At 40.8% G+C, this 26,461-nt stretch overlaps 1 protein-coding gene across 5 annotated transcripts in view; it reads right to left on the reverse strand.

The window, feature by feature from the left end:
• The window catches only part of kidins220a (kinase D-interacting substrate 220a), a 48,846-nt gene that overhangs the window by 3,912 nt on the left and 18,473 nt on the right, over positions 1-26,461 (reverse strand). For 2 of the 5 annotated variants that reach the window (XM_027172222.2, XM_027172223.2), the window contains exons 18-30: positions 25,646-25,786; positions 24,233-24,470; positions 23,979-24,070; positions 22,117-22,261; positions 21,530-21,692; positions 9,705-9,883; positions 8,866-9,065; positions 8,538-8,654; positions 7,997-8,053; positions 5,263-5,292; positions 3,221-3,349; positions 1,780-1,878; positions 651-869 (exon numbers count right to left, since the gene is read on the reverse strand). In XM_027172222.2, the coding sequence (XP_027028023.2) occupies positions 651-869; positions 1,780-1,878; positions 3,221-3,349; positions 5,263-5,292; positions 7,997-8,053; positions 8,538-8,654; positions 8,866-9,065; positions 9,705-9,883; positions 21,530-21,692; positions 22,117-22,261; positions 23,979-24,070; positions 24,233-24,470; positions 25,646-25,786 (1,809 nt within the window). Of the gene's footprint in view, positions 1-650; positions 870-1,779; positions 1,879-3,220; positions 3,350-5,262; positions 5,293-5,747; positions 5,825-7,996; positions 8,054-8,537; positions 8,655-8,865; positions 9,066-9,704; positions 9,884-21,529; positions 21,693-22,116; positions 22,262-23,978; positions 24,071-24,232; positions 24,471-25,645; positions 25,787-26,461 lie in introns of those variants that run through there. The other 3 variants (XM_027172224.2, XR_007144519.1, XM_027172225.2) reach the window with 3 other exon arrangements.

Raw genomic sequence — 26,461 nt, forward strand, 5'->3', positions numbered from 1 at the left:
ACATTTTTTTCAATTCCTCATTCACAGCTTTTGTTTCTACATGCAAGAAAAACCTAGAACTGTGGTTTCATCTTATCATGTCATATATACACGACTCCTCTATATAAGTATGAAACATTATGAAGAAAAAAATCTCGGAAGGAAGTAGCTTTGATTTTAATGTCTTTGGCAAGTGTATGTAGCTAATATAGTTAGCTTGCTTTGTTAATCTGCAACCAAATTTATTATGAAGCCTAGCATTTGGCATCCATCCATCTATTTTCTGTACCGCTTATCCTACACAGGTTCTCAGGGGAAACAGACACCCTGGACATGGTGGCAATCCATCGCAAGCCACAAACACGCGTGCACACACGCACCCATTCACACACAAGTCAACGCAGGGATGCCGAACAGCCTACAACGTATGTCTCTGGACTTGGATAGGAAACCGGGGAACAGGGAGAAGTTGCACAATAACTTAAGAAATAAACTACAATTTAAGCAACTTGCTAGTATGGAAGTAGTGTGGGGATAAAATGCATAAATGGATGGATGGATGGATGGATGGTTGGATGGATGGATGGATGGATGGATGGATGGCATGTGAAGGAAAGGATAGCATGTGATTGTTGACTTGCTCAGAATAGAGTTTGTATCTTTGCACCCACCATCCAGTGGTTGCTGGGGGGTCTGACGGGCTCCTCCAGTCCGGCAGTGCTGAGCTCCTCGAAGCTGAGGTTTAGGCTGTACTGTAGACCGCTGTGGGGGGCTGCTGCAGTACAGACAGGAGAAGGTTCAGGCTGAACCATTGCACTGCTGCCCTGTTCACGAACACTTGCACACTCCTCCTGTAGCAGCTGGCTCTCCACCTGCCGCTGCTCTAGCACCTGGGGAACAGAACAGTTACAAACAAGACCACAATCATTCACCTGAGCATTAGTTAAAGAAAACATGACAGGAGGCAGACTATATGAAGGCTAAGAATGTTTCATCACTGGACTGCTAGATTTGATTAAGCTGAATCAGGACTTTTTTAATTAAAGCGCGACACATAGTTAAGTGTATATAGCCATTATAAAACAGCTATAGAGCCATGAACAGCCGCTCGCGTATTAACCTCTTTTTCCCTCGTATTAACCTCTTTCTGTTAACAAGATAAAAACGAAGCCTATCATGCTACGAAGGGAGCACAAGGTCTTTTACTCACTTAAAGCAACTGCCTTACCTCTGTTACAAAATACAGACACTGCAAAAATTCTGTCCAAATACATATAACATTACAGCCCCAAGAAGGAAGGATATGGATGAAGAGATTTAACCTTAATAGGCAGTGACTATAGACATTCAGTGTGTCTGTACATCTTTCTGGATAATGTATGGCTTACATAGCTGTCCTGTTCCCTTCCCATTTCCTACAGACATGATTTAGAACTTGATAAATGCTACTTTTTTGTAAAAAAAGTCAAGCTATTCAGATCTTCGAGTGGATGCTGAGCTCCCACTGACAATAACCTTCGTTCATTCTGAGAGCTGCCATCTTGGACCAGATGGCTGCCTGTTTGTTGGCAACACAACATTCGTTTGTGGTAGCACAAATGGAGATCTGATCAACACACGCTACATGTTTTCCTGATTGCAACCCTGTGCCGGATGTTTTATCGAAAGACGGATTGGTTAAAAAGCCCCCATCAGGCAGCGAGTGTGGGGACAAGTCAGGAGAAGTAACAGGAGAAATTAAAAGAGAAACTTTGCTTTTCTATCATCAAACCTGAACAAACCTGTTAGTTAATGCCTTACCATTGCTTTGAAGAGATGCCAGTCCCCAAAATTCATGTTCATCTCCTTCTTCAGCTCCTCCAAGTGACACTGGCACAGGACACGACCGTTCACATTTGCCTGGGAATGCAAGCATGCACGATGTTAACCTTTATCTGATTCTAAAGCTGTTCGGTGTGGTTTTATCGTATTGTTTGGATCTGCATGGTCTTCAGGAATACAAGAGGAGAGCTTGTGTTTGGTGCATGTTAGCACATTCTGGCTGCCCGAGTGCTCACGTCTGTACTACAATAGAGATCTTTCAGTAGCTGTTGCTGCACAGCTGTTAGCTTGGATAATGAAGGTCTGAAGGCATTAGTCATGTCATCGCCAACTCTCAGATGGTGATCGCAGGAAAACAAGCCGATAAAATCTGTATACACTGGGGTTGATGATAAAGCTGGTCATGACCAAATAATTAAGGAATAACACATGATGGACTGTGCGGTTATAAAAAAAAACTATCCACATAGGGGTGGTGTGATATGCCCTGACTTGAAGCAGAGGAATAATTCACCCTGGCATCGATTACTCTTCATATAACAACATAGTCTGAAGTGTGTTATTTTACTTAAATGACAGCAATTTGCTAATTTGTTGAACAGCACATTAGCCTTTTGATTTATTTAGAGTTACATTTAACGGTATGTGATCCAAGTTCATTCCTGTTCTCACCTACACTAGAATCGCTGAACATTCTGAGTGTTTGCTCAGCAGCCTCTCCTATCTCGTGTTCTCTCTCAAAGCAGATAAAACAAGTGATGTAAGCCGATGATGGGTGACAGCACCGTGTTGGGTGGTGTTGTTTTTTCCCCTGATTGTGCAATGATGTGTTTATTTATGTCAGTTAAAGGAATGTTAAAACCTCTCACACCAATTATTCACTGACAAGGTGTTGGTACATGTTTAGAGATAATTTTTAAGGAACTGGCCCACATTTCCACTGGCTGAACTATTACGTAATTTGGTGTAGGAGTTTCCTAATGTACAGCTTCTGAATAAAAACTGTGCAGGGCTTTTCCCATTTTGTCTCAGAATCCTTTTACAAACAGCATGATTATATCTGTTATGACATACATTAGGACAGGTTGCTGTGAAATGTGTGTTAAATTAAATTAAACACAGCATTAATCCTAGCATCAGTAAATAGATCTCTTTTTTAGCTCATTGTGATTGCTTCCTCCGTGGACTAGTGATTCAGACATTTAATTCTGTTTAAGTGCCTGCGATGTTCACGTCTTTATTTTAAGTGTTGAGCTGTTGTGAGAAAATAAACCAATGCTCCTAAGTCACTGGCATCACTGGGTCTTATTTGCAGACAAGCAGCATTTTAGTGCTGTAACCTAATTTGACTTTGGTGGCATTTTAGGCAATGGTCAAGAAATTAAGACATCCTGAAGTGTGTTTTGTAATCAGATCATACCTTTTTGATTGTAATGATGTACTGCTCCATCATGTTAAGGTCCAGGCCTTCGATTTGTCGCAGTCTTTCACATACACCGTCTGTGCTAAGAGAGCTAAGAAGCCCAGGGGGTAGTGTAGAATCAGAGTCCTACACACACACACACACACACACACACACACACACACAGGAAGTTATATGCATAGCCCTAATATTGCTATTTATTCATGCATCCATGCATTACATGTGGTAGCACATGCAGTGCACCAGTGATAAAGAAGTTAATGCCAGTGTAGCAGTGGGTTCAGTGAATAAGGCCATCGGGCCAAAGCAGCGAGTTCGTTAGGAATAAAACTCGCCGGTGAGTGAACAAGTGAAGAATGATACTGTAAAACAAATGCTTGTGTATTTATGACCCACATGCTCGACTGGCTACATCGAGAGATGCAATGTTTATCTGGTCCAACGATACACCACTCCACCTAATTAACTTGTGTGTTTGAGTGCTCATTAGTGGAATCAGGTGGATGCATGTAGGGTTGGAATGAATGCCGACACTGCAGTTCCTTATGGTGAAGCAGGCATTTATAGCATCAATATAAGTCATCATGAATCAAATCAAATGCTCAAATTCGAGTGCCTCTCATTAAAAACGGTGACATGCTGACCAAATAAAGTCTCTGATGTTTACAGGCATCAAACCAAATTGCTATCATCTCTTTAAGCTTCCCCTTCATCGACAGGGAATGTATAAATACTGTATCTAACACCTCTGGGTCAAATGTGTCTAATCAGACTTTGGGTTGTGTCAAATCTGAAAGTCCACCTTCATTTCAAATCTGTCTAGAATACCTTTTAGAGATTAGATGTTAAATGAAGAATCTGAGATTTCTGACACTACCTTATAAAAAACGATATCTCTTAAAAAATAATTTAAGTAAACCTAGAGAAAGTATATAGCCTCCTTTCTCTACAGAGAATTAAACAAATTAAAAAGTTACATAATGATGAAAGTGTTTTGTTTAGCATGATGCCAAATTTCATTTCAGCTTCAGCTGGGCCCACTAACTATATATTCTTAATGGCCTCTGTACGGTTAAGACTGGTGCCAGAATCATCAGCTAGATCAAACCGGCTTCGTCTTCCTGTACACGCTTCTTGTCTCGGGTAGCCAAAGAGATGAGAGATGCCAAGTGCATATAATGGGTTGGTGCTGATAATGCAAGACATTCCATGAATGATTAATCAAGAAACAGGCGATTTTTACTTCAGTTACGTTCACCAACAGCACTCTGAAGTGTTAGTCCAGAGTAAGCACATTTGGGGGGAAAAAAGAAAAAAAAAAAAAAAAAAAAAAAAGACATTGGCAAGAAAACTGCTCCTGAGAGGATTTACCATCACATGTTTAAAACCCAGCACTCTGGACTTCAGTATGAAGAACAATGCAGTTTAGGCTTTATGCTAGATCGTATAATGCTTTTTGTCAGGAACGGTCTAAACGTTTCAGTTCTTTTCGGTCCTAAATTAAAATCAGGGGGTTCAATTTAAGACAAAAACAAAGCTCATGAGCTGCTGATGCACCTTGAAAATAAGAGTGAAAGTGTGTCCAAGCCTGGCTGCTAACATTGTTCTGGGAACAGATAATGAAAGCTGGTTATCTGGGGACAGTAACTAGAACTGTCCCAGCAAGCCTGAATGAGGAATAAGATTTATGTTAAAGGTCACTGGTGTGAGAAGTGAAAGCTCAGTGTCCAGCTGCAACCATGAAATGTGGCCTTTTTCTAGGCACTTCATAAAAGTCCTAGTGTACAACATTGCCAAACACTTAGAAAGAATTTTTCTTGAACTTCTGACAGTACTTTATGAGAAACGCCTCCCTGTCCAGACATGGATGCACATGTTTTGCTGTCAGGTTAATCACTCTTGCTGTAGTCGAGTAAGAATTAAACAATCCACAGTATCAGGAATGGCACACTACAGTAAGTACTAAATGAGGCAGCCAAAGCAAAAGAACGATAGAGATTAAAGAAAAATGAGAAAGTCTCATGAGTAGGAGACTTTACCTGCTTCACTCTGGGAGGCTGAAACTTTGTCTGTCCAGGAAAGGATGGGAGAAAAAGGAGGAGGGAAGAGTGGTTATATTAGGAGAATTAATTAAATTATCATCAGGTACAGAAGAGGATTCAGGAATGAGAATAAAGCTTGTACTATAATTTGTTAAAGAGGATGAACAAAAGTGAATCATTTATTTGTAATTACAACTGCGATTTTTACATTCAAGCGACAAGAAAACCCACAATATCTTAACAATAAGATGTTTAAAGGTAGAGTTCCAACTGAATTAAACTGTTTCATAGTGCTCCATCCTCATCAGATTAAACATTTTGTCATTGTCTCAAACGTACATCATTAACAGTTTCAACAACATAAAGGCTTTCACAGTCTAGTACATGTTTTATTACTATGATACATTTTTAACATCAAACATTAATAGCAAAAGCTCAAACACACCCTTTATTATAAAGTAAGAATAAAAGTGTGTGCACACATTTCAGTTATCCAAATCGGCTCTTTAACAGCAACCCACCAGAGATGGCAAGTCTTTGGGAAAATGATTCAGTTCAGCTAAAAAAAAAAAACAGTCAAAGCCATGAGCATTTGTAAAATGGGGTGCAGGTACTGTATATATGTGTGTGTGTTTGTGTGTGTGTGTTAGAGAGAGAGAGAGAGAGAGAGAGAGAGAGAGAGGCAGAATACATGCTGAAATGTGTATTTGCCCCCTGCTCGCGTTGCATTTTCAAAACAGGAAAAACCCACCCTGGTATGACGGCCAAGGGAAAGTGATTACAACAATAAAAAAAAAATCGCAGCTGGTCATGCTTTATCTCTGAATATAGAGCTCTGATTGTACAACTGAATACTGATTCCATGCACAAGAGACAAAGAGAGAACAGCAAGAAAAAGAGAAAGCGAGAAGAACAATGCAAACAGCCACACAGAAGTAGAAAGTGATCACTGAAGCACGATAGATGAGAAAGGACCGCGGCTAGTACCAGCGCAAAAGCACGGAGGATTGCGGACTGTTAGTAGCCTTACAGTCAGATAACCAGGCTAATAAACCTACACTGCCTGGAACACAGCACTCAAGCCGGATGAAGCACAAGTGAATGATCGAAACGTGAATACGAACGTGGAGCCGTTTTCATGGCCTCTTGCAACAAGTGTGCAACTATGGAAAAGCAAGTCAAGGTCATGATGCATGAGCAACCACACAGACGATTCCCTTTTACATACACTACAGACCAAAAGTATGGAAGCAAGCGTGTTCTAATCTTTAAAAAAAATCATTTGCCAACAAAGCAACACAACACGTGTTGATCTATTTAATGTGAAAGAGCGTTTCTAAAACACGCCAGCATGTCGGTGGAATAGAGTGTAACATTTTATATACAGAAAAGCTTTGCTGATAACAGTTCATGTTCAGTTCATTCTCAGGTTTTGTATTCATTTACAAAGATTTGTTCAATTATCTCCTAATTATCTTCATGGAGTCTTCGAAATGTGACAAATATGATTTTATTACTAAAACTTGTTTTAAAAATGTTATAATGCCTGTACTAAAGAATGAATGCTTAAATATGTACTTTATACATGATTACACAAGTTCTTTGTGTGGCTTGTATTTTTAAGCTTGAAGTATACCTGAAGTACCTGTTAGGTACGCTAAAGTCATAGCTAGTTGACGCAACTGCCGTTATTGTAGAGATATTTTACGTGTGTGTGATTTTATAGCCAATCACGTCTCTCTAAGCTTCTGCAGGTCTACTTCAAGATACTCGATATAACTAATTTTCATTAACTAGCCACAGATTCACTTCAATTCATTTTGATTTACATAGTGCATCTAAACACGGACACCGAATTCACGGAAAGGTCACAGAGCAGCTTTGAATGATATCAAATTATTTACGGCGATGTAAATATATTGCTGTAAATACGAGGTGGCAATTCCATGAGCAGAAGAAACCTTGAGAGGATTCAGAATTACAAATGAACTCGTCCCTTGCGGTAATAAATACTTACAGTATAGAGGTGTAGAAGATAAATAAAGATATATACAACAGTATAGACCCCGATTATGCTTTTTGTATGTATGAGTGGTGAGTCAAATGAAAACATTAAAAGTGAAATTCTAATAAAATCAGAATTGAATCAAAATTGTTTAGTTTTTTTTTTTCTTAGAGGAATCAAGACACCTGTTAGAAGCACTGGGAAGTTTATGAACAAAATGATTGAGCAGAAAAAATGCCGCTTGCGATGCAACTTTTTTGTGCCGAAAGCTGCTTAAAATGGTAAAATTACAAGAGGATTCTTTTAAACTTCTACCAATGAAGACACATGTCATTTCTTTCTCTGATAGATTCATGTAAGTTGAACATGAGTACGTCTAAGAGGGCTTTGGCTGAGTGCGTGTCGTGATACATGACACGCCTTGGAAGAATTAGAAAAATTGCTCCTGCAAAATATTACTGGAGGGACTGAAGTGTAGTTCATGGAGCAAATGTATAGATGTGGAGCACTGTGTAGTATAGCAGACAATAAGTTATTTTATCAGGAGACATGTCTTGGCACTGCTTTCACTACAAATTACTTTCGAAAATATGCACAATTTCTAATTCATCTGTAAATGTTGCTGTTTGTTATCCCGTTAAAATGGCATTTTCTTCCAAATTTTGGCCTATAATGCATTAAAAAAAGAGACACACACATCCACACACAGTAACACTTAATGGGTACCATAAAGGGGTAGGTGAGGAAGGGGGAACCTTCGAAGGCATCTTCTCGGATAACACCCTGATGAAGAGAAAGATGATGAGGATAAAAAATAGGGGTGAAAGTGAACCAGGAGAGAAAGTTCTAGATTTGTGGACCACTCACACTAGTGCGCGCGCACACACACACACACACACACACACACACACACACACACACAGACACACACACAGTTTCATCATGGAATCTTTAAGTCACTTTTCTGTTTGTTATTAAATACATGCTGGTATCAAGTGATGCAAAAATGGTGCTTGAACCTGAAAAAACTCTGTTACTCCATGTTGTTATACAGTGTTATACACAGCATAGGCACTGCACATGTTTAAGTAGTCCATGATCTAATACATCAGAGTTCACGAAGGGCCTGGAAAGTAGCCAGTGTGTTGAATTAAGTGTAATGGAGACATTAAAAAAAGACCAAACTGTGCAGCCAATGGTGTTCTCAGCCAATCACTTATCTGCACCAAAATACTCACATGGCTCAAAGGGTTAATTATGTACTTACTAGTCCAGAGTTGTGGTCCTTAAGGAAGGCCCGTTTGGAGGAAGGTCGGGAGGGGGCATGGAGGGGGTTGCCGGGATAATGACGGGGCACGTGATAGACATGAGGAGGGAAATATGGCTATGAAGGTGGAGGAGAAAGAGGGAGAAGGTTCAGACCGTGAACAAATGAGGACAGGATGGGATGGGCTATATATTAGAAAAGCAAAAAAAACAAACTAAATAAAATGTCTAAAATTATGAGCATGGCCACAAACAATCATTTTTCAGCCTATTCAGTAGTACCATGTCAGTAAGGCCTATGGCTGTGGGTGTGTGTGTGTGTGTCTCACCCGGTTATAGAAGGGATGTTGTGGGCCAGTGAGACCACTGAAGTAGCTGCTGTGAGTTTGTGCAGGAAAGGAACTGGGGGGCGAGCAGGCTGTAGGACCCTGGCCAAACACTGAGGGCGGCCTTGCCGGTGCCTCCTGCAGGGGCATTGTGGGATAGTTCACTCCTCCCAGGTGCATCTGCTCTCGGGCATCACGCACATCTTTTGAGAGAAAGAGAGAGAGAGAGAGAGAGAGAGAGAGAGAGAGAGAGAGAGAGAGAGAGAGATCATTTCTAATAGAGGATTATAATTGCAACATGTGTTTAAACACATTCATTTACTCCCACTCATGGTTAACTTTAGCCAAATGAAGTACAGCATTTTTAGTAAGTCCTGTGAGAAAGGATGCCTGGCTCTGTGGGTTGGTTCTCAAAACAACAAACAGTGATGACCAAACAGTCTCCTCCCAAAAGATTCGGCAGATTACCAGTACAATGTGCCAAAAAAAGTCTGACAACACTTTTTTCCTGTGTGCTGTAATCATATGTTTCTGCTTGGGGAAAGAAGCAGTCCGAGTAACTCTGAAACATGGAGGCAATTTTGAATGATGTTTCACATCCTGAACTAAGCACAAAAGAACCCTTGTTTCGCTCTCATAGCTAAAAAGTGGAATTATTTAAAGTCCTGGCCTGAGCTCTTGACACACCCCATAAAGGAGACTGATGCTCTGAAACACAGCACGGAAACTTAATAACGGTTAATAACTTAGGAAACTTCATTTCTCTGGCCTAAAATTGGTGTTTAGATCTAGAAGATGAGCGTTTTATTGCTCCCGATAAGTGAGGTGGCTGTGTACTGCACCTGCAATTATCTCTCGAAGTTTGGGGTCCAGATTGACAGTGCAAGGTAGAAACATCTCCACATCATGAACCGTGAGCACGGGGGTTCGGGAGGACAGGAATACTTCAAAGCTGCGGATGTCTCCGTCTATTTCCAGGAGGGGTTCCACATCTTTGGTGGTGGGGATGTTTTTGGAAATCCTGAAGGAAAATTAACAAAAGATTCACTCAACGATTTTTGGTGGAAGTTAGATATAGCTTTAAAATGTGATGCTCAAAACCAAACAAACAACAACAACAAAAAATTCTTCTTTAAAAGTACACATTGAACGCTATGATTTTTCAAGTCAGCGTAATTCCAACCTAATGCAGTCGGGTGTTTTATTAAAATCTAAAATCTGACCTCTGCTCGAATGCTCATCTAAAGCCAGCAGAGGATGATCTGACGCTCATGGATGGCTACAAATACAGTATTATTTAAGCTCACTTTGAAATATTTCGGTAACGCAACCCCTTTTCTGAATGAGACTGGATCATACTGATTGATGGTATACACGTGTTGTCATTTCCTTTATCTGCATTTTCTTTATTCTGTTGTCTAATTTGACATAAAGAACACGTTATAGAATTTGGCTACGGCTTTTACTGGGATCTCGTATAATGGAAAAAGCAATAATTAAAAAGCCTGCTGAAATTTGCAGTGTGAAACTGCCTTAAAGCTTCTGTTCAGTAGTCAACATGCACATGTTGATTCAGACTGGCTGCTAAAGACCATGAATCAATCTTAAACTGTACTGCTTTAATATGTGCGCTTTCAGTCTCTACAGAAAGTAGCCTAGAGCTCAACAAACCACAATGTCAGGCAGTATGTGATAAATCACTTTCTGGCATGGGAGATAATATCAGACGCAGCTCAAGATTTGCTACTGATGAATGCAGAGGTTTTGTGCATATGCAATATTTCTTCTTTTATCTCTCCATCATTCTGTCTGTTTGGACTGTGAGGGTTAGCTCTACTGGGATTTCCCCATTTACTAACTGGCTGGTTGGGAAGCACAGGCTGCTTTTTTTTTTTTTTGAGAATGTGCTTGGACTTTTACCATGTAGCGATTGAGCTCACCGCTTACCATAGCATCATGGCAGTGGGTTAAGTAATCCAGTTTGAGTTTGAGGCGAGCACAATGGAGCTCAGTGATCAAGCTGACGTGCTGAAGGTGCTATTAAGCACCTGGAGAGAGCTAATGGAGTAAGTGAGTCCCTAAAATGTTTTTACTCCAATTCTCACTGAAAGATGTAGCTTCTACTATAAGTGTAGCTTATACTGTACAATACTGTAGAGATTCAACTGACACATGCTTTCTGATCCAGGTTTTAAAAAATCATCATGAATCTAGGCAATATAGCCCCTTATACTGCAGTTGTGGGAGGGTTGGGGGTGCTACTGTATATAGTTTGCGCACATTAGTTACACTACTATATAGTTTTATGCATTAGTTATTTTGTTAAGAAACACATTTACCATGTGATGTGCTATTACTAATACTTTTATATCAATCCTACATTTTGTACTAATTTGTTCCCTGATTATTCATTTCACTTATGGCTCAGGAGACCATTTTTAGACAATTTCTAAAAGGCATTCAAATTCATATATAGTGCCAGTCCACAAACCGCGTACACTTGCAACCCAATTCCTTCTTCTTCTGACTTCCTAGTCAAGTACAGATGGCTGTGGAGCACAGTGAACTTTGCGACAGCTGTGTTCTCCAGTAGTGAATGGGTATGACAGGGTGCGTGATACACTGGGTGGGAGAGTGGACAAATGCACAAACTGGACAATGCCTTGCACTGTGCTACAGCGGGCCTTTGGGTCAGTGGCTCATCAGTGGATGTCGTGTGAGCCGATAGCTGACCTCCTAACAATGACACTGCATGGAGGTGGAGATGGGCTTTACATGAAAGGAAGGCCCGAAGGATGGGGTGATCTGTATCAGAGACCCACAAGCACACAATACAGACGTATGAATAGTTTGCTCGCAAATAAACTATACAACAACACAGCGTAGGGGAGTTGGATGCCGAGTACATGGTGCCTTTAAGGGAATGGGAGCTGGTGCTTTTCCCACGAACTAGATTAGGCAGAACTGGTGGCTTATTTCTCCTGAAATCCAGCTGGAATTGTTTATTTGGTGTGTGTGTGTGTGTGAGACTGTGTGCGCATATATGTTCACTCACAGACAAACAGGAGCCAGTGACAAGAGGCTCTCAAGAGATTTCCTCTGTCACAAGACACACACGCACACACTTGTTCCTCTAGTAGCATTTCTCCAAAGTGACCAATGTTTTTCAAGAAGTTCTTTTTAGGCACATAGTTAAAATTAAATATACAGGAAACACACTCCAGACACCATAGGTTCCAGCTAGAACTTATGCATATGCTCCATATTAGGAAAATGACCATCATCTTACTCAGACTCGAAAACAACAGAGGATCTCTATGCCATCTTAACCTGATTGTAAAAGGCAACAATTCATCTTTTTTTTTTTTTTTGCCCTTCCTTGCGCACAATGTTTTCCCACCTTACCCACGTGTTCAGTAATACCAAACTTGTCATGTAGCTTCACACTGCAAATTAATGAGAGAATAATATGATTTTGCCATATGCTTCCTTAACAAAACAGCTCCGTCACATGAAATAGTAGATAAAAACACAGTAACGGGTCATTTTTTATATAGTCCTTTGACAAAATGTAGTCAAAAATATAGTCCTTTAATAAAAATAGTTAAAATTGTTATTTAACAATTAATTTTTTTATATATTGATTTTTTTTTGATGTCCGGTTCCTCTCAAGGTTTCTTCCTTTACCAATTTAAGGGAGTTTTTCCTTGCGACTGCTGCCTGAGTCACCTCAGACTTGCTCATAGGGGAATAAATACATACACATTGTGAACTATATACATCTAATAATAATCTTGAATTTTTTATTCTGTTAATTCTTTTTCTTTTATTATTCGTTATTTCTTTTATTATTCCTTATGTTTACCTTCTGCTCTATGTTTATGTTCTGTAAAGCTGCTTTGAGACAATGTCTATTGTAAAAAGCGCTATACAAATAAACTTGAATTGAAACTTGAATTGAATTTTTTTAATTTTTGCCATTTTTTCACCTAAAAGTTGACTGGCTCGTCTGTTGTTTTCCTTCGGGGAATCGATAGATTCTTTTTGGCATATTTTCGAGTGAAAACTTCTACCATATTCCGAAGTTAAAATGTGTTGCTCATGGGTGATATGCGTGGAAGTTGGCAGGTCTGAAATCCATATACCCAAAACACACTACAGTGACTTTGCAGAGTTATGCAGAATGATTTTGGTGGTGTGTGAAAGCTCCAGCAAGACCCATCTATTTTATCTGGCAAGAAGCAAAAAAACACGATGTGCTGACACCGGCCCCATCCAAACACAACACCCAAACCAAAGCATAAACATGCCATCAAAACGATCTAGTTCTAACAGCTTGAGCTGACAGCAGCCATACTGGTGTAAACAGGGAAATGATGAGAGAAGGGATGGGGGTGGGGGTGTGCTGTTGGTCAGTCATTGAGGACATATGGGTAGTTAATCATCTTCCCCTTTTACAGATACGTGTTGGTCTTTTTTCCTTTTGCACAAGCTTGCTTTTTGCAAACTGGATTAGAAAGGCTACGCTGAGCAGCATCGTGTCTGACACTTTAGTCACATCACAAAAGCTGCTAGCGTATTGTTGAAATGACTCTCATCGTTTACTGAGGCTAAAACATGCAGAACGCTATTTATATTGGCTCGCACCAAGAAGAACCCCATCCGCTTCAAAAAAGACAGCATTTTTTCAGTCAATGTGGAGGAAAAGTTGGCCCAAACATCAAGTGTTTTGTTCCAACATTGCTTGTGATATTTTTTTCCCTTTTTGCTCTGGGAGAGATATGCAAATAACCAAAGGCACCGTCAGTCATCTTTCATGGGAGCGCTGGGATCAGCCGAATGTGAAAACATTCTTATTTTTTCTCTTTCTTTCTTTTTTTTTTCTTTTTTTAAATGCAGAGGCATATAAAAGTGCACAGGATATTTGTCTTGCAGCCATTATATATTCAAATAACTCTAGTCTCAGAGCCACCACATAGCTGCAATCAATAGTGGCGTGGCTGCCTTGGGTGCTTTCTTGCCTGTGTTTATCTAAATGCTCATCAATCCTGACATTGACTGAGCCTTCTTTTCTTCCTCCTCTTCCTCTTTTTGAAAATCTCCTACACAGCAGCAGCTGACGGGAAGGAGCATAATTCTCCCACTCTTTCCCCCTCCGGCTGACCGATTAACGTGCCACTTGACTTTGCTTCCAGCCACCCTTGTGATGATGGTGCAAGGCGAGAGCCTTTCATCATTTACACAAGATGCCCAAACGTGCAGAAAAGCTAACATATTCATGTTTTGAGACTAATAAGGAGAATTTAATTGTATCGCTGCAAAAAGAGCAACCGTGGCTAAATTACACATCCTAGATTACTGGTGGTAGCCAATGGTGGCCTAGTAGAGGCGGGACTCGGTGAGCAGCTGGCAGGCTGGCACGTGGAGCTGTAGGCGTCCGTCAACACTCCCTGGGGCGAGGAGCTGCCAGGCGCTCAATCAAGCAAGCAGAGCAAACATGTTCATGGCCATGCCGCTGATTCGCAATTGCATGTAAAGACACGGCACTCTGTAAAGAACCTCTCAGTGGGTTCCAGTTCAGCTGGATACACATAAATGACCAATACATACAAGTACAAACACATCTGAATTCAAGCTTTCCTTTTACTTCTCCCCTGACTGGAAACTTCCTTACAGGAATCTATTACACTTGGCAAATAGGATTAATTAAGCTTGACTAAGACTGAAAGATATTGACGTGTTAAAGTAAAAAACGCTGATCACAAAGTCTAAACTGAAGGGACTGTAATAGACTGGTGAAGAAACAGTCCAATGAAACCATGAAACTAATCCTTACAGAAAACCAGCACCTTGGCTAAAGGTGTATTCAAAAACCATTTCACAGCAATTCCTAAAACACAAGGGACACATTAAACTGAAGTGCTATATAATAATAATCTTGTGAAAGCGTCCACTGATAGTAAAAAATGAAGTAAGCTATAACAGTCTGTGAGAAACCCTCTCAGGAAGTTAAACTACAACACAAGGCACAAGGCTTCCTGAAGATGTTTAGGAAGTGCCGAGCCGAATTCAGGCAAACGGAGGTCATTACTCACTGCTTTCCAGAGAATTGCCAAAGTGGTAAACAAGATTCAGCTTAGATGATTACAAGGTTAACAGGTTAAATGATGGGTGGGATTAATCTGAATTTTATCATGGTTTGATGCTGGTATGAGAATTTTAGTGTTGTATCAAGAAAGGATATTATTTCAGAATGACAGATCACTTTCAAATATGTTGGGTGCATTTTAGTGCTAGTCATGAGTCTTAATCTCTGAAAAGAGGAGTGATACCAATAGGTTCATATCTAGATTGAACCTATTGGTATCACTCCTCTTTTCTCCTCTTATCTCATTAAATACATAAATGAGCTGTTTTTAAAACAAAGTGTCTTTCTTTTATTCCCACTACTGCCACCAGGAATCTAACCCAAGAGATACGCTTCACAGAAACTGTTCTTGTAGTTGTTACTAACAATCTTCACTAGCCGCTGGATCAGCCAAACCATCATTGGTCCTAATCCTTCTTGAGTACATAGCAACCTTTAACATGGTCAATCACATGGTCAAAAACAGCCTCCTGTCTATCTATTCTCAAAAGCCTGTAAACTAGTGGCCTGCTAGTTTCTACCTTTGACTACAGGTACAGAATGTTTATGTCTATTGTTTTCTGCTCATGCTGCTAACCCGATTCGGTCCTTCAGTATTCTGTTATATGACATCGAACAAACCCTACCTTTTCTCTCCATAGATGCCACTCATGTGCTCTGTCCCTCATCATCTCAAGACTGGACTTTTGTCCTCAATTCAGTCCTCGGTACTTGTGCAACTAATCCAGAACATGGCGGCATGTCTTCCTTTCAACCTTCCTTTCTCTCCAACAGCTTCCTGTAGCTGTCTGAGGCTAATTTAAAAAACTGATGCTTGCTGTCAAAGCTCCCCACCAGCTCCCACCTTCACTTGTCAAACCCACTCAGTTGCATGAGATACAAAAACAAGGCTCAGCCCACCATCCATTAAGTCTCATCATTAACTCTCTACTCTGTCCTGACATCATTCGAACCCCTCTTTAACACAGTACTAACTTCAGATCATGGCCTATTTGTGCTATATGCTTGTGAGCAGAGATATAAACGATGCAACAAAAAAAGGACAGTTATAGACTAGTAGTTATAATTTTACGAGAAGAAACGATGCCTGTCTTTTTTGGTTTATGTGGATTACAGGCAGAGATGTACTGTAGGATTTTCAGTCAAAAACAAAGGAACTCTGAAAGCTGAGGTATATAAAGAGGATTTTGTTTCATCAGCTGTATAGCAAGTGACTGGTAAAACCATTACACTACCCAAGCCTTGCCATTCTGAGCTTGCATTAAGATAAGCTGATTTAAGCATCATTTTCTCAAAGCCCCAAGACTTTTCGCAGAACATAAACCTTAAGAACCTTACAATTATCCCAGTAAATTAATCAAATACGCATGGTTCAGATCAGAATGCCACAGAAGATGTGATAAGCATTCATTGGTTTCTATGTTAACAACAAAATTTTCTTTCCAGTACCCTGGAACACTCATTTTTAATCTTTTAATGCCTAAAAATACTTCAGAGTTTTGGCCAACTACCAGTGTAACATTCACTCATTTCCCACTCTCATCATCATATCATGATGTCAAAAAAAAAACAAAAAAAACGAGAGCCTGGGAACTACAAAGCACAAAAACCAATTCCTCTGTGACAGCATGGCTCCAAAACCAGTGTTAGATTCACTCTCCACTCCCTCTGTTCACCACACAGCTCTCTCACTTTGTTTCTAACTTTCACTTTCTCCCACTCCCCAGCCCATCTCAACCATCTGGAGGTCACTCTGCCAAGCAAAGACTCTGTGTGTCCTCAATAAGCTAGCTTCTTTTCAGAGATAGCGCTCCCTTCGATTGGGAAAAATGGATGGGGTTTTTCAACAGCCTAATCATTTACAGTACTATTCATTTACAGGTTCACTCCCACCACCAAATGGCTCAAGAAATATTCAGCAGCCATACAAGAGGCTCGATCCAAAGGGAGAGGCATACCGAGCAAATCCCTCAGACTCGTTCGAGACGAGCTGACTACGTGAGGGAAATACGGAAACGGCAGAAAGACGGCCGACGAAGAAAGAATCTCTCGTTCTAGGGCACAAAAGTTCAAAAGTGATGAAAAAAGCAAAGCTGTTCTCTTTTGTTGAGGAGTGAAATGTAAAGCCTTATTAGGCAGCACACAGAAAGGGAATTGAACAAAATGTGCCTTAGAAAAAAAAAATTGCTTTTATCTCTGACGGTAATTGCAACCAAAATTACAATAATTGGTCCAATTAAAGTAATCCTGAATGAACAGTATGTCATCTTAATGTTTCTGTACTTGCTAAAGGAGTATTTCTAATTAGCTCTGATTGCCTTGCACAGATTCATTTCAAGTATCATTAGTTAAAAAGTTTTGGAGAAATCGCCTTTACAGCTGGCATTTAGGGTGCAGCACTGGCACAATCGTCCTCTGAATAAATGATTGACACAGGAAGTGTGACGGAAAAGAAGACGGGAGGAGAGTTCAAGCATCCAGTCAAACACACACACACACACACACACACACACGAGGACAGTGTGAAGGAGCCATGCCAAGAGACGGTTAGTGAGGTGAAGACAAAAGGTGAGGGGGCATGTGCTCTTTCCTGAGCATTCACACTCTCTCCTGGGTGTGAAAGGTTGTGTGGGAGCGTGTGTCACCAGCTCTCCTAACGGTTAATTAACAAGGGGCTCTGGCAGTATGGGAGGTGTGTGTCTGTAGGGGGGGTGAACGACATATGTTTGCGGCCCAAGTCAGGTGTATGTGTGTGTGTGTGTGTATGAGGAGGGGAGAGGTTGGTCTGGGCATGGTGCTCAACCCGCTCGGGTTCTGTCAGGCCGTGCTGGCACACGCAGGACACCAGATGTCGGAGCAGAGCCGACTCGGTGGGCCACACCTTTCGACAAGCTAAAATCAGAGCACAGAACCAGAAATAACCTCCCGCTAGACCTGACTCCGCTCAAAAACTCCACACCAGATCACGGCCACCAGCCGTCAGAAGAATTCTCACTTCCTCTCCAATGGCACACTCGATATGGGCTTCCGCCTGCTGGCGAACTTACTTTTTATGGTCCGAACGTAATTACATTCTTTCCGTTTCTCCTCCTGAGGTGAAGGAGAAAAGAAGCAGGTGAGCGGGTGCACAGCAGAGAGAAACAGGCAGAGGGAGGGAGAGAGGGAGAGAGAGAGCGCACAGAACGTAAGCTAAGGATCATTTGAGAAAAATGGAATATATTAGAGCAATACAGCCAGAGTGTTGATTTGCAACTTTTGACAGCTATAAATATCCAAAATGTGTGCAACGTTTCGGGTTTGTTTTGCTTTCAATTTGCTTAAGTGTGCTGGAGCCGCTGGAGCATTGACTTGGCCTCCTACATGCAATTTGTAGTTTTCCCAGTAGAACGGATGAATCACGCTGGTCAGGGTGTTTTTGTGTGTAGGTGCAGACTCGGCCTGTGTCTCCTGAGGACACAGCGATCTTTGTGCTTAGAGCTGCCCCCTCCACACACACACACACACACACACACACACACACACACACACACACACACACACACAAACACAGTTTCTAAGCCAGATTACTTTAGTATGCACTGCCTCTGTGTTAATCATAAAACAGGCTGATGTTATTAACAGATTATTCACATTCTGCAGCAGATTAAGACACTGGGCCACTGTGGGAGAGAAAGTTGTTTCCATGCTCAGAGCACCACTCTATTGTACACACTTACCCATGAGAGCCATATAGGCTGTGTGTCTGTACTACAGCCGACAGCATCGTATCCGAGTAGATGAACCTCTTCTGTGTGAACTTTTTTCAAGGCATGGTAAGGTGTGTGTGGTTGTGCAGTGCTACTTATGCATATTTTATACGCTCAGCATCATGAGACCTTTTTTTTTAAGAAGTTTAAAATCAAACTGAGAAGAAAGATCAAGCCGTAACACTGTTTAAAGCGCTGGAAAACGCCTAAAGGCTTCATGAGTTCTAATCCATTCTGAGAGAACAAGGTCAGTAAAAGGGTATTTTAGCACTTCTCTTTTCTAGAAATCAATGTGTGTGAGAGAAAAAGAGAAAAGGAAAAAACATAAAAACAAATCTAAACTAGGCAATACGCCCACATGCTCTCACACACAGTATGTCCTCTTCCCAAGCACATGATGCGTCCATCAGCCCCCTCTCTCTCACCCACATGCGCTCACTCACTCACACACACACACAAACGAAACAGAGAGAAACCACATTGTGAGTGCGATTCAGAGTGACAGCTGACCTATGAATCGCTGACTCACTCTTTCACCGATCCTTCAGTAACATGCTCTCTGGTAGGCTGAATAGTCTGGGGCGACATACAGGTCTGGGGCGTATACGGAAAGCTGACCGCTCAGCCTCATGGGCAGTAGTGTTTCACAATGTGCCTACACACAAGTCAAGAAGGAAGCAGACTGTTTGTGGGTCAGTTTCTTTCACATGAAGCTGACCGCAGAATGACAGTTAAACTGAGGAAGAAAGGAGAAGCGATGGGGGATTTAAAAAAAAAAAAATGTCCAGAATCTATTTAAATGGCCAACCTGCAAACAGCAGCCAGGGAAGTGACGCCACTCATGTCTCGGAAAAAAAAAAAAAAAGAGAGAGAGAGAGAAAGAGAGATAAAGCACCCGCATGAACATGTGACCATCAAGGGAAATGTAGGTGAAAAGACAGCGTTAAGAAAAAGTTGACAGTTTATCATCAGGAGACAGATCTAGCACAGATAAGAAAGCAACGCATGTCAGCTCTTTTTTTAGCTGTAGAAAAAAAGAAAGAAAGATCTGTAACTGCTGATCACCGTGCTTTAAAACCCATAGTGCACACTTCTTGATTTTTTTTTTACCCTGAAGCCAGTTATGACCTTTGTCTGCATTTATGTGCTAAACACATTTGTGATCTCATTCGACAATGACCTTAAATTAGTGTCTTTCTTACTGTGCCTTTATGTCCAAGTAAATGACCTCTGCTTTGACTGGTTGAACGTTTCATGTGAACAAATTCATTCCACATGTAGAAGCTTACAGGAGACGTAATAATGGCATCAGATCAGCATAAGAGTACATAAAGCCCTTGGAGAAATTCTTACCTTGTGTCTTGCTAGTGTTCTCGCAAAGATTATGACTTACACTAAAATCATATGTTATAAGACTGCTGAAAGTGGGTAAATTCTATCCTTAATTCTTCAAAACAAATAGAAAATAAGCAAGTTATCTTATTTGATAAAAATGACTAAAGTGACATCTACCTAACTAGCGATTAATAGTTCAGTCGCAGCAGAGATGAATGAATGTTCATCAACAACTGACATTAGCATGATTTAGACTTCTCGACCCTTCCCTGTCATTCTACCTAATACATCCTTCCATGGCAACTTACTGGCAAACTGTTATTCAAACTCATTCAAAAGCCTGAATTGCATTACTGTTACACTCACACTGAAGTATTCCAGAAAAAAAAAACTTCATCTACAGGCAAAACCATCTGTGTGTTAAAGAACTTTGCTACAGACTGCAGTCCAGATCATTCGTCCTCCATCTGGACCTGACAGAACAGTCGGCCGTATATAATTTGTCCACGGTAGTGACATCACAACTCAGAGAAGTTTTCGAATGTTATGGCTCAAATTAGTTCACTGAAGTCTATTAGTAACTCTCTTTAACAGGTGGGGAGATAAGACAGGAGTGTGTGATAGACAAGAGGAGAGAAGCAGGTGCATTCATGCACTACAGGAATAACATAGTTCAAGAACAGAGAGAATGTGTGTGTGTGTGTGTGTGTGTGAGAGTGAGAGAGAGAGAGAGAGAGAGAGAGAGAGAGAGAGAGAGAGAGAGTCGGGCTGTGTAAGAGGGAGCAGATGCTGACACTGAGGCGCTCCGACACTTCCACAGCCTGGGGAGTCACAGCATGCTAGTGCAGTGTGACAGAAAGCAACCTTTAAAGGCCAAGCCCTGAGCAACAGCAGCAACTGCTTCACACACACACACACACACACACACACACACACACACACACACACACACACCTCCACAATTCTATCCACTGCGTAACAAAGAATTAGGCAAAAACTTACCAAGTCAAGTGCATGTCAATGTTCAATAAAGTATTTTACAAGCACGTCATTTTTTTTTTTTTTTTTGATTTTCTGTGACATTTGACACATAAAACAGATTCGCTGGCTGGACAAGTGAGGGCAAAACACATTACTCCATTGAAAAGTGTCTTCCTGACCAGGTCAGAAGTGACACACAGGATAGAAAATTCTCTAGAAGAAAAATTCTCTACTGCCACCTTCAGGTCAGAGGAAGAGCAGAGCGTCTGTTTACTGGAGTCATTCGAGCTGTTAAACCTCGTGACTGCTGTGAACTTTTGTGTCAAACTGAAACGTAACTTGTAAGTGCATGTGTTGATTGGGCTGTTAACAGCTATTTCGAGTATACAGGATGCTAGAAGACGCTGTTCCAACGTCAACACAAGTAGGGTAAGGAAGTGCTGGCACGCAATCTGACCTCTCGTAGATAGTCTTGAGCGTGACCTGGTCTGAGACGACCTCGTGCTCCTCCAGGAAGAGGATGAGCCAGGACGTCCGGTATGGCCACTCCTCCGTTAGGTTGATCCATGATGCCAGCCGGTCCCAGTTGAAGATGATCTGATTGGCTCGGAGAAGGCGCCCTGTCATAGCATATATATTATTATAGCATGTGTGAAATCACTTTAATAATGAAAAGTTAAAGTAGTAAAAATAACCTAAGATTCCTATTAAATGTACCATGGAAATTCGTTGAATTCCTAAACTATTATACAGTGAGTTACAGTAAATAACTACGTTAGATGTTAGAGAAGTAATAATAAAATGGATTCATGAAATATTAAGGCATATTCATTCTTTTTTCTGTCCAAAATAGCTGTTTGTTTTACAGAAGTCATGTCATATCTTTGACAAAAAACTATACAAAATGCAATTCTCCATATACGGACTTTCTGATAAGCATGTTTAATATGAATCAGCTAGAATGAAGAAATACTACAGTATGTCGTGCATTTTAAATGAGTGAAAATCCAAGTATTTAGAATATTATGTAGCTACAGTAGTAACCTGTGACTGATACGATGTTCAGGAGTCTCCTCATGGTCTGAGGGCTGATGTCACTAAACCAGTCTTCGGTAACTAGCAGCTTGGTCAGGTCAAAAGACATCTGACGTGTGACTGTACGCTGCATCTGACGCCTCCGGTATGTATCCTACAGGACAAAACAGACACACTTTAGCAGTTTAAGTAATAACTATTAACTAATAACAGTGGGCATAAAGATTTGATATTCGAACACAATGATTGCATACAAAAGCGCTATAGATTACATTAGTTCAGCTCTCTGAATGTCCTACAGTGGCCCAGCCACAGCCCGGAATTGAACCCTACTGAACATCTCTATAGAGACCTGAAAATGGCTGTCTACCGACGGTCCCCATCCAACCTGAAGGAGCTCGAGAGGATTTGAAAGAAGAATGGCAAAAAAAATCCCCCAAACCAGGTGTACAAAGCTTGTTGCTTTATTCCCAAAAGACTAGAGGCTGTAATTGCTGCCAAAGCTGCTTCAACTAAGTACTAAGTAAAGGGTCTGAATACTTATGTACATGTGATATTACAGCTTTTTTCTTTTTTATACATTTACAGACATTTCTACAATTCTGTTTTCACTTTGTCATTATAGGTTACTGAGTATAGATTTATGAGGAGAAAAAAACTCTTAAAAAAGTACTATCATACTTTCAATGATCGTATCAGGCTGCAACATAAAATTTATAAAGGTGAAGGTAGTCTGAATACTTTCTGAATTAACAGAGTATATATATATAATGATGCTCATCAGGTACATTATTTACAGTTGTTTAGATTTGTTCTTCCAGTGTCTTATATAAACTCTTCAGGTGTGGGAGTTGAGAGCGTGCTGCACTTGTGTCCTGAGGTCACTGCTGATCAGGAGCTGTATAATTCAGCATGAGTACGATGTGGGAGCAGAGGATGGATCACAAGCTAAATTACTAATATAAGTGAACAAACAGGTAGCACTTTTAAAGCCAGCAGGAGGGCAGAGGTTAATATACCCAAGACTTACTGGGCTACATAGACATGTGGTTGCACATAATGGGTTCCAAAAAAAAGTCCCAAAGAACTGTAAACTCTAAAACGAGCTTTAGGGAAAAATGAAAAACAAAACAAAAAAAAAAAACATTGCTGATGTCAACTCACATTTATCACAGCCCTAAAATAAACCACATCATCAAAACCAAACCCCCTTTTATTGACCACAGCTCTTGTTGACCTATGAGATCCCATTAGCCAAATCAGCAGTAACGAGGTACAGCCAATGCTTCTTCCTATCTTCTTGCAAACGGGTGAAACATGAACTTCCACTCTCGAAAACAGGGACGACTGCCAGGCGCGCCAATGGCGGAGGCAGCACAAAAAGATCGTGTCCCCGAAAGCCGAATGAAAAGCGGACTGATAAATCAGTGAGGCAAACAAATGGGGCGCTCGCAGGGCAGGCAGCAGAGCCATTTAGCCTCCCACTAGACACCGGCCGTGCCAGAGCTTTGTCACTGAGCCCCACTGCTGCTGCACCCTGTCATTAGGCAATGCCATCTCGACGGGGAGGGTAAACAGACATTAAATCAATTACAGACGCTCCTCGGCGACATCCAGGGGCTCCAACAGCATCCCTCTCCACACTGCCAGCCTCATGGAGAACACAAGAGAACAACAAACACAAGCACGCCAACAGAGTGCGCACTGTGTGACTTATATTCGAGTACTAGCATGATGTTCACATCTTGTTCCTTTGAAGGAGGAAGATATTTGAATGAGGAGCACCGACAGAGCTACGATGGCTCAAAATCCATGATCCACTGGGTTGCTAATAGGGATCAACAGCATTTTTTTGATCAGCTGGAACTTACCCTCCTGTTTAGAGTGGATTTACTGCCCTGCTTGGGCTGCTCGCCAAGACTATTCTGCGACTGAAACTTTCTGTCTGCATCCTCATGCCATGCTGCAGGATCCCAGAGGCACAAAAACACACAAGCATCCAATTATTATTAGACTATTCACATTTTTATGATTATCATTAGAAAATCAAAAACATATGCTAGTTTTCCTTGTTGATCATATTGTTGGTTTTTTCTTTAGAAATCTGCCATGGTACTCTGCTTACCCTCAGCAGCAAGCAGGTCTCCATTGTTTGGCGCAGCCATGGAGAGCTTCTTGGCCGTGGTGAGACCACGGCTGTTTAGGAAGACGGGCAGGTGCACTATGTTGCGCATGTAGTCGTGGCCGTTGATGTTGGAATCACGCAACACGCTGTTCAGGTTCTGGTTAATGGCTTTAATGATGATGTGAGGGTCACTGGCAAATATGGAGATGAAGGGGCCCTTGGAGAAGAGAATCCTCACCTGCAAGGGAAGATCCATGCATTAGGTCCCTATCCTGAAGATTCGAGGGTTTTTTTCCCTTTCAAGGACCGAGGTTGGGTTGGTTGCTTGTGTCATTTAAATCTGGAACAGCACACAATGAACCGACCTGATTTTCCACTGATGTGCACCAACTCTAGATATGAGATTTTATATAAGATATATGGCTATATTATAAACTGCGTCATGATGCAGAATATCAGTGGGGCTTTATCACACAAATTGTAACGTTTGTAGACGTTCGATTTTTCTTTACCTTATGCCTTATTTTTGTTTTTATAAAGTTTATTCCTGCACATAAAGTGCACATTACAATATAAACAGAGCCTTTATCAAAACAGGACACCAAATAGAAATGCCAGAGTCTAGTGTAGAAGCTCCAGGCATGGAAATGACAGGGACTTTCCAGACTCATGAGAGACTCAAGCATGGCCAAGTGTCACAGGACACTGATTTGTACACTATTTAAAAAGTTAATTACCACTGTCTGCTGCCTCGGGCTAGCGTCTAAAGCTCAAATATTTGTTTATACTGCAGTGGGCCACAAAAACCTTATTGTCTCTTTCCCAACATGCCATAATCCTCCACAGGCCATTTCCATTCATAGCAATATGCAAATCCTTTCCGTTAGGGAACTTTGTCTCTGGCAAGCTTAAAAAAACTTTTAGCTTGCGATAAAAATTCAATTTTGTCATTTCTATTAAAACAGGAGGCAAAAAAAGCTTAGAATTTAAAAGTGATGTGACTAAATGAGCCACAAAGGGGTCTTTGAGGTTTCAGGTGCTCTGGAAAGAGGGAGATTTCATTAGCACTGAACAGGCTGCCAACACAAGGGGATTATATCCCCAAATAATAACGTTTGGCTGAAGGAAATTCTATTACTCCAGGCGGAAAAGAGGAATCTGAACTTTCTGGGGTGAACTCTGATAGCTACAGTGTGTAGTTCTGCTTTGTTAATGAGAAATTGATGAAAGTGTTTACCGCTCAGTCAGTCAGAGTGAGGTGTCATTGGTGCATTTATGTTATGATGAAAATGAGGGAACGATATGACAAAGTACAAGAAATTTCTAAAATACTGTTTCTTGCAGAATATTGAAATCTGGCCAAATGTACAACGAAACACGTGCGCACAGGCACACACACGCACACACACACACCGTATCCAGCATCTGCAGCACTTTATCTTGTTCACAGGAATCCAGGCCATCGATGATGACGACTAGGCGAGTCTGATTCTGAGTAAAGCCATCGATGGTCTTCGCCATTTTAGCCATAAGCTCCACTTCGCATTTGAGCACCTAGTTGAAGACAAGTCAAACTTATAAGAAAACACCCTACCATGATGTACCATATAAGCTCAATGTAGATTAGTAAAACAAATATAAACAACAGAGAGATCCAAAGATTAAGAGAAGAAATGATGGAAATAGTTAAAGGAATGTGTATAAATATATACTGCCAATAAAACTGCCTAAAACACACACTGTAGGTATATAATGTAATTATATATATATATAACAGTAGAGGTTGCAATCTGTAAAATGTTAGTATTTAAAAAAAAATAAGAAGGACCTTACAAATTGCAGATTTTTTTTTAGTACTGCTTTGAATAAGCCGTTTCAAATGACAGTTTATATGATTTTGATAGGACAACATAGGGACTTATGAACAACTGAGCGTTTAAATTTCCCCACAGTTCTGCTAAATCCTTCAGGTCCTGCAAATTCTTTGCTTTTCCTGCATTTACTGCACATACTGCATGACCCCTTTCATTGAGTGCATTGAGGACAACTGAGGGCCTCGTATACAACTATTACAAAAGGCAAACTTTCATTCATGCTCAAGAAGGCAAAAAAAAATGGTATAAAAGATCATATTTCCCAGAATACGAAATAATAACAATGAACTGTTCAACAATTTACATTGTTTCACTGTCTATACATCTGACCAATCAGCTTCAAGAACTGAACAGC

Source organism: Tachysurus fulvidraco, chromosome 12 (assembly GCF_022655615.1).
Source record: "Tachysurus fulvidraco isolate hzauxx_2018 chromosome 12, HZAU_PFXX_2.0, whole genome shotgun sequence".
Classification (NCBI taxonomy): domain Eukaryota; kingdom Metazoa; phylum Chordata; class Actinopteri; order Siluriformes; family Bagridae; genus Tachysurus; species Tachysurus fulvidraco.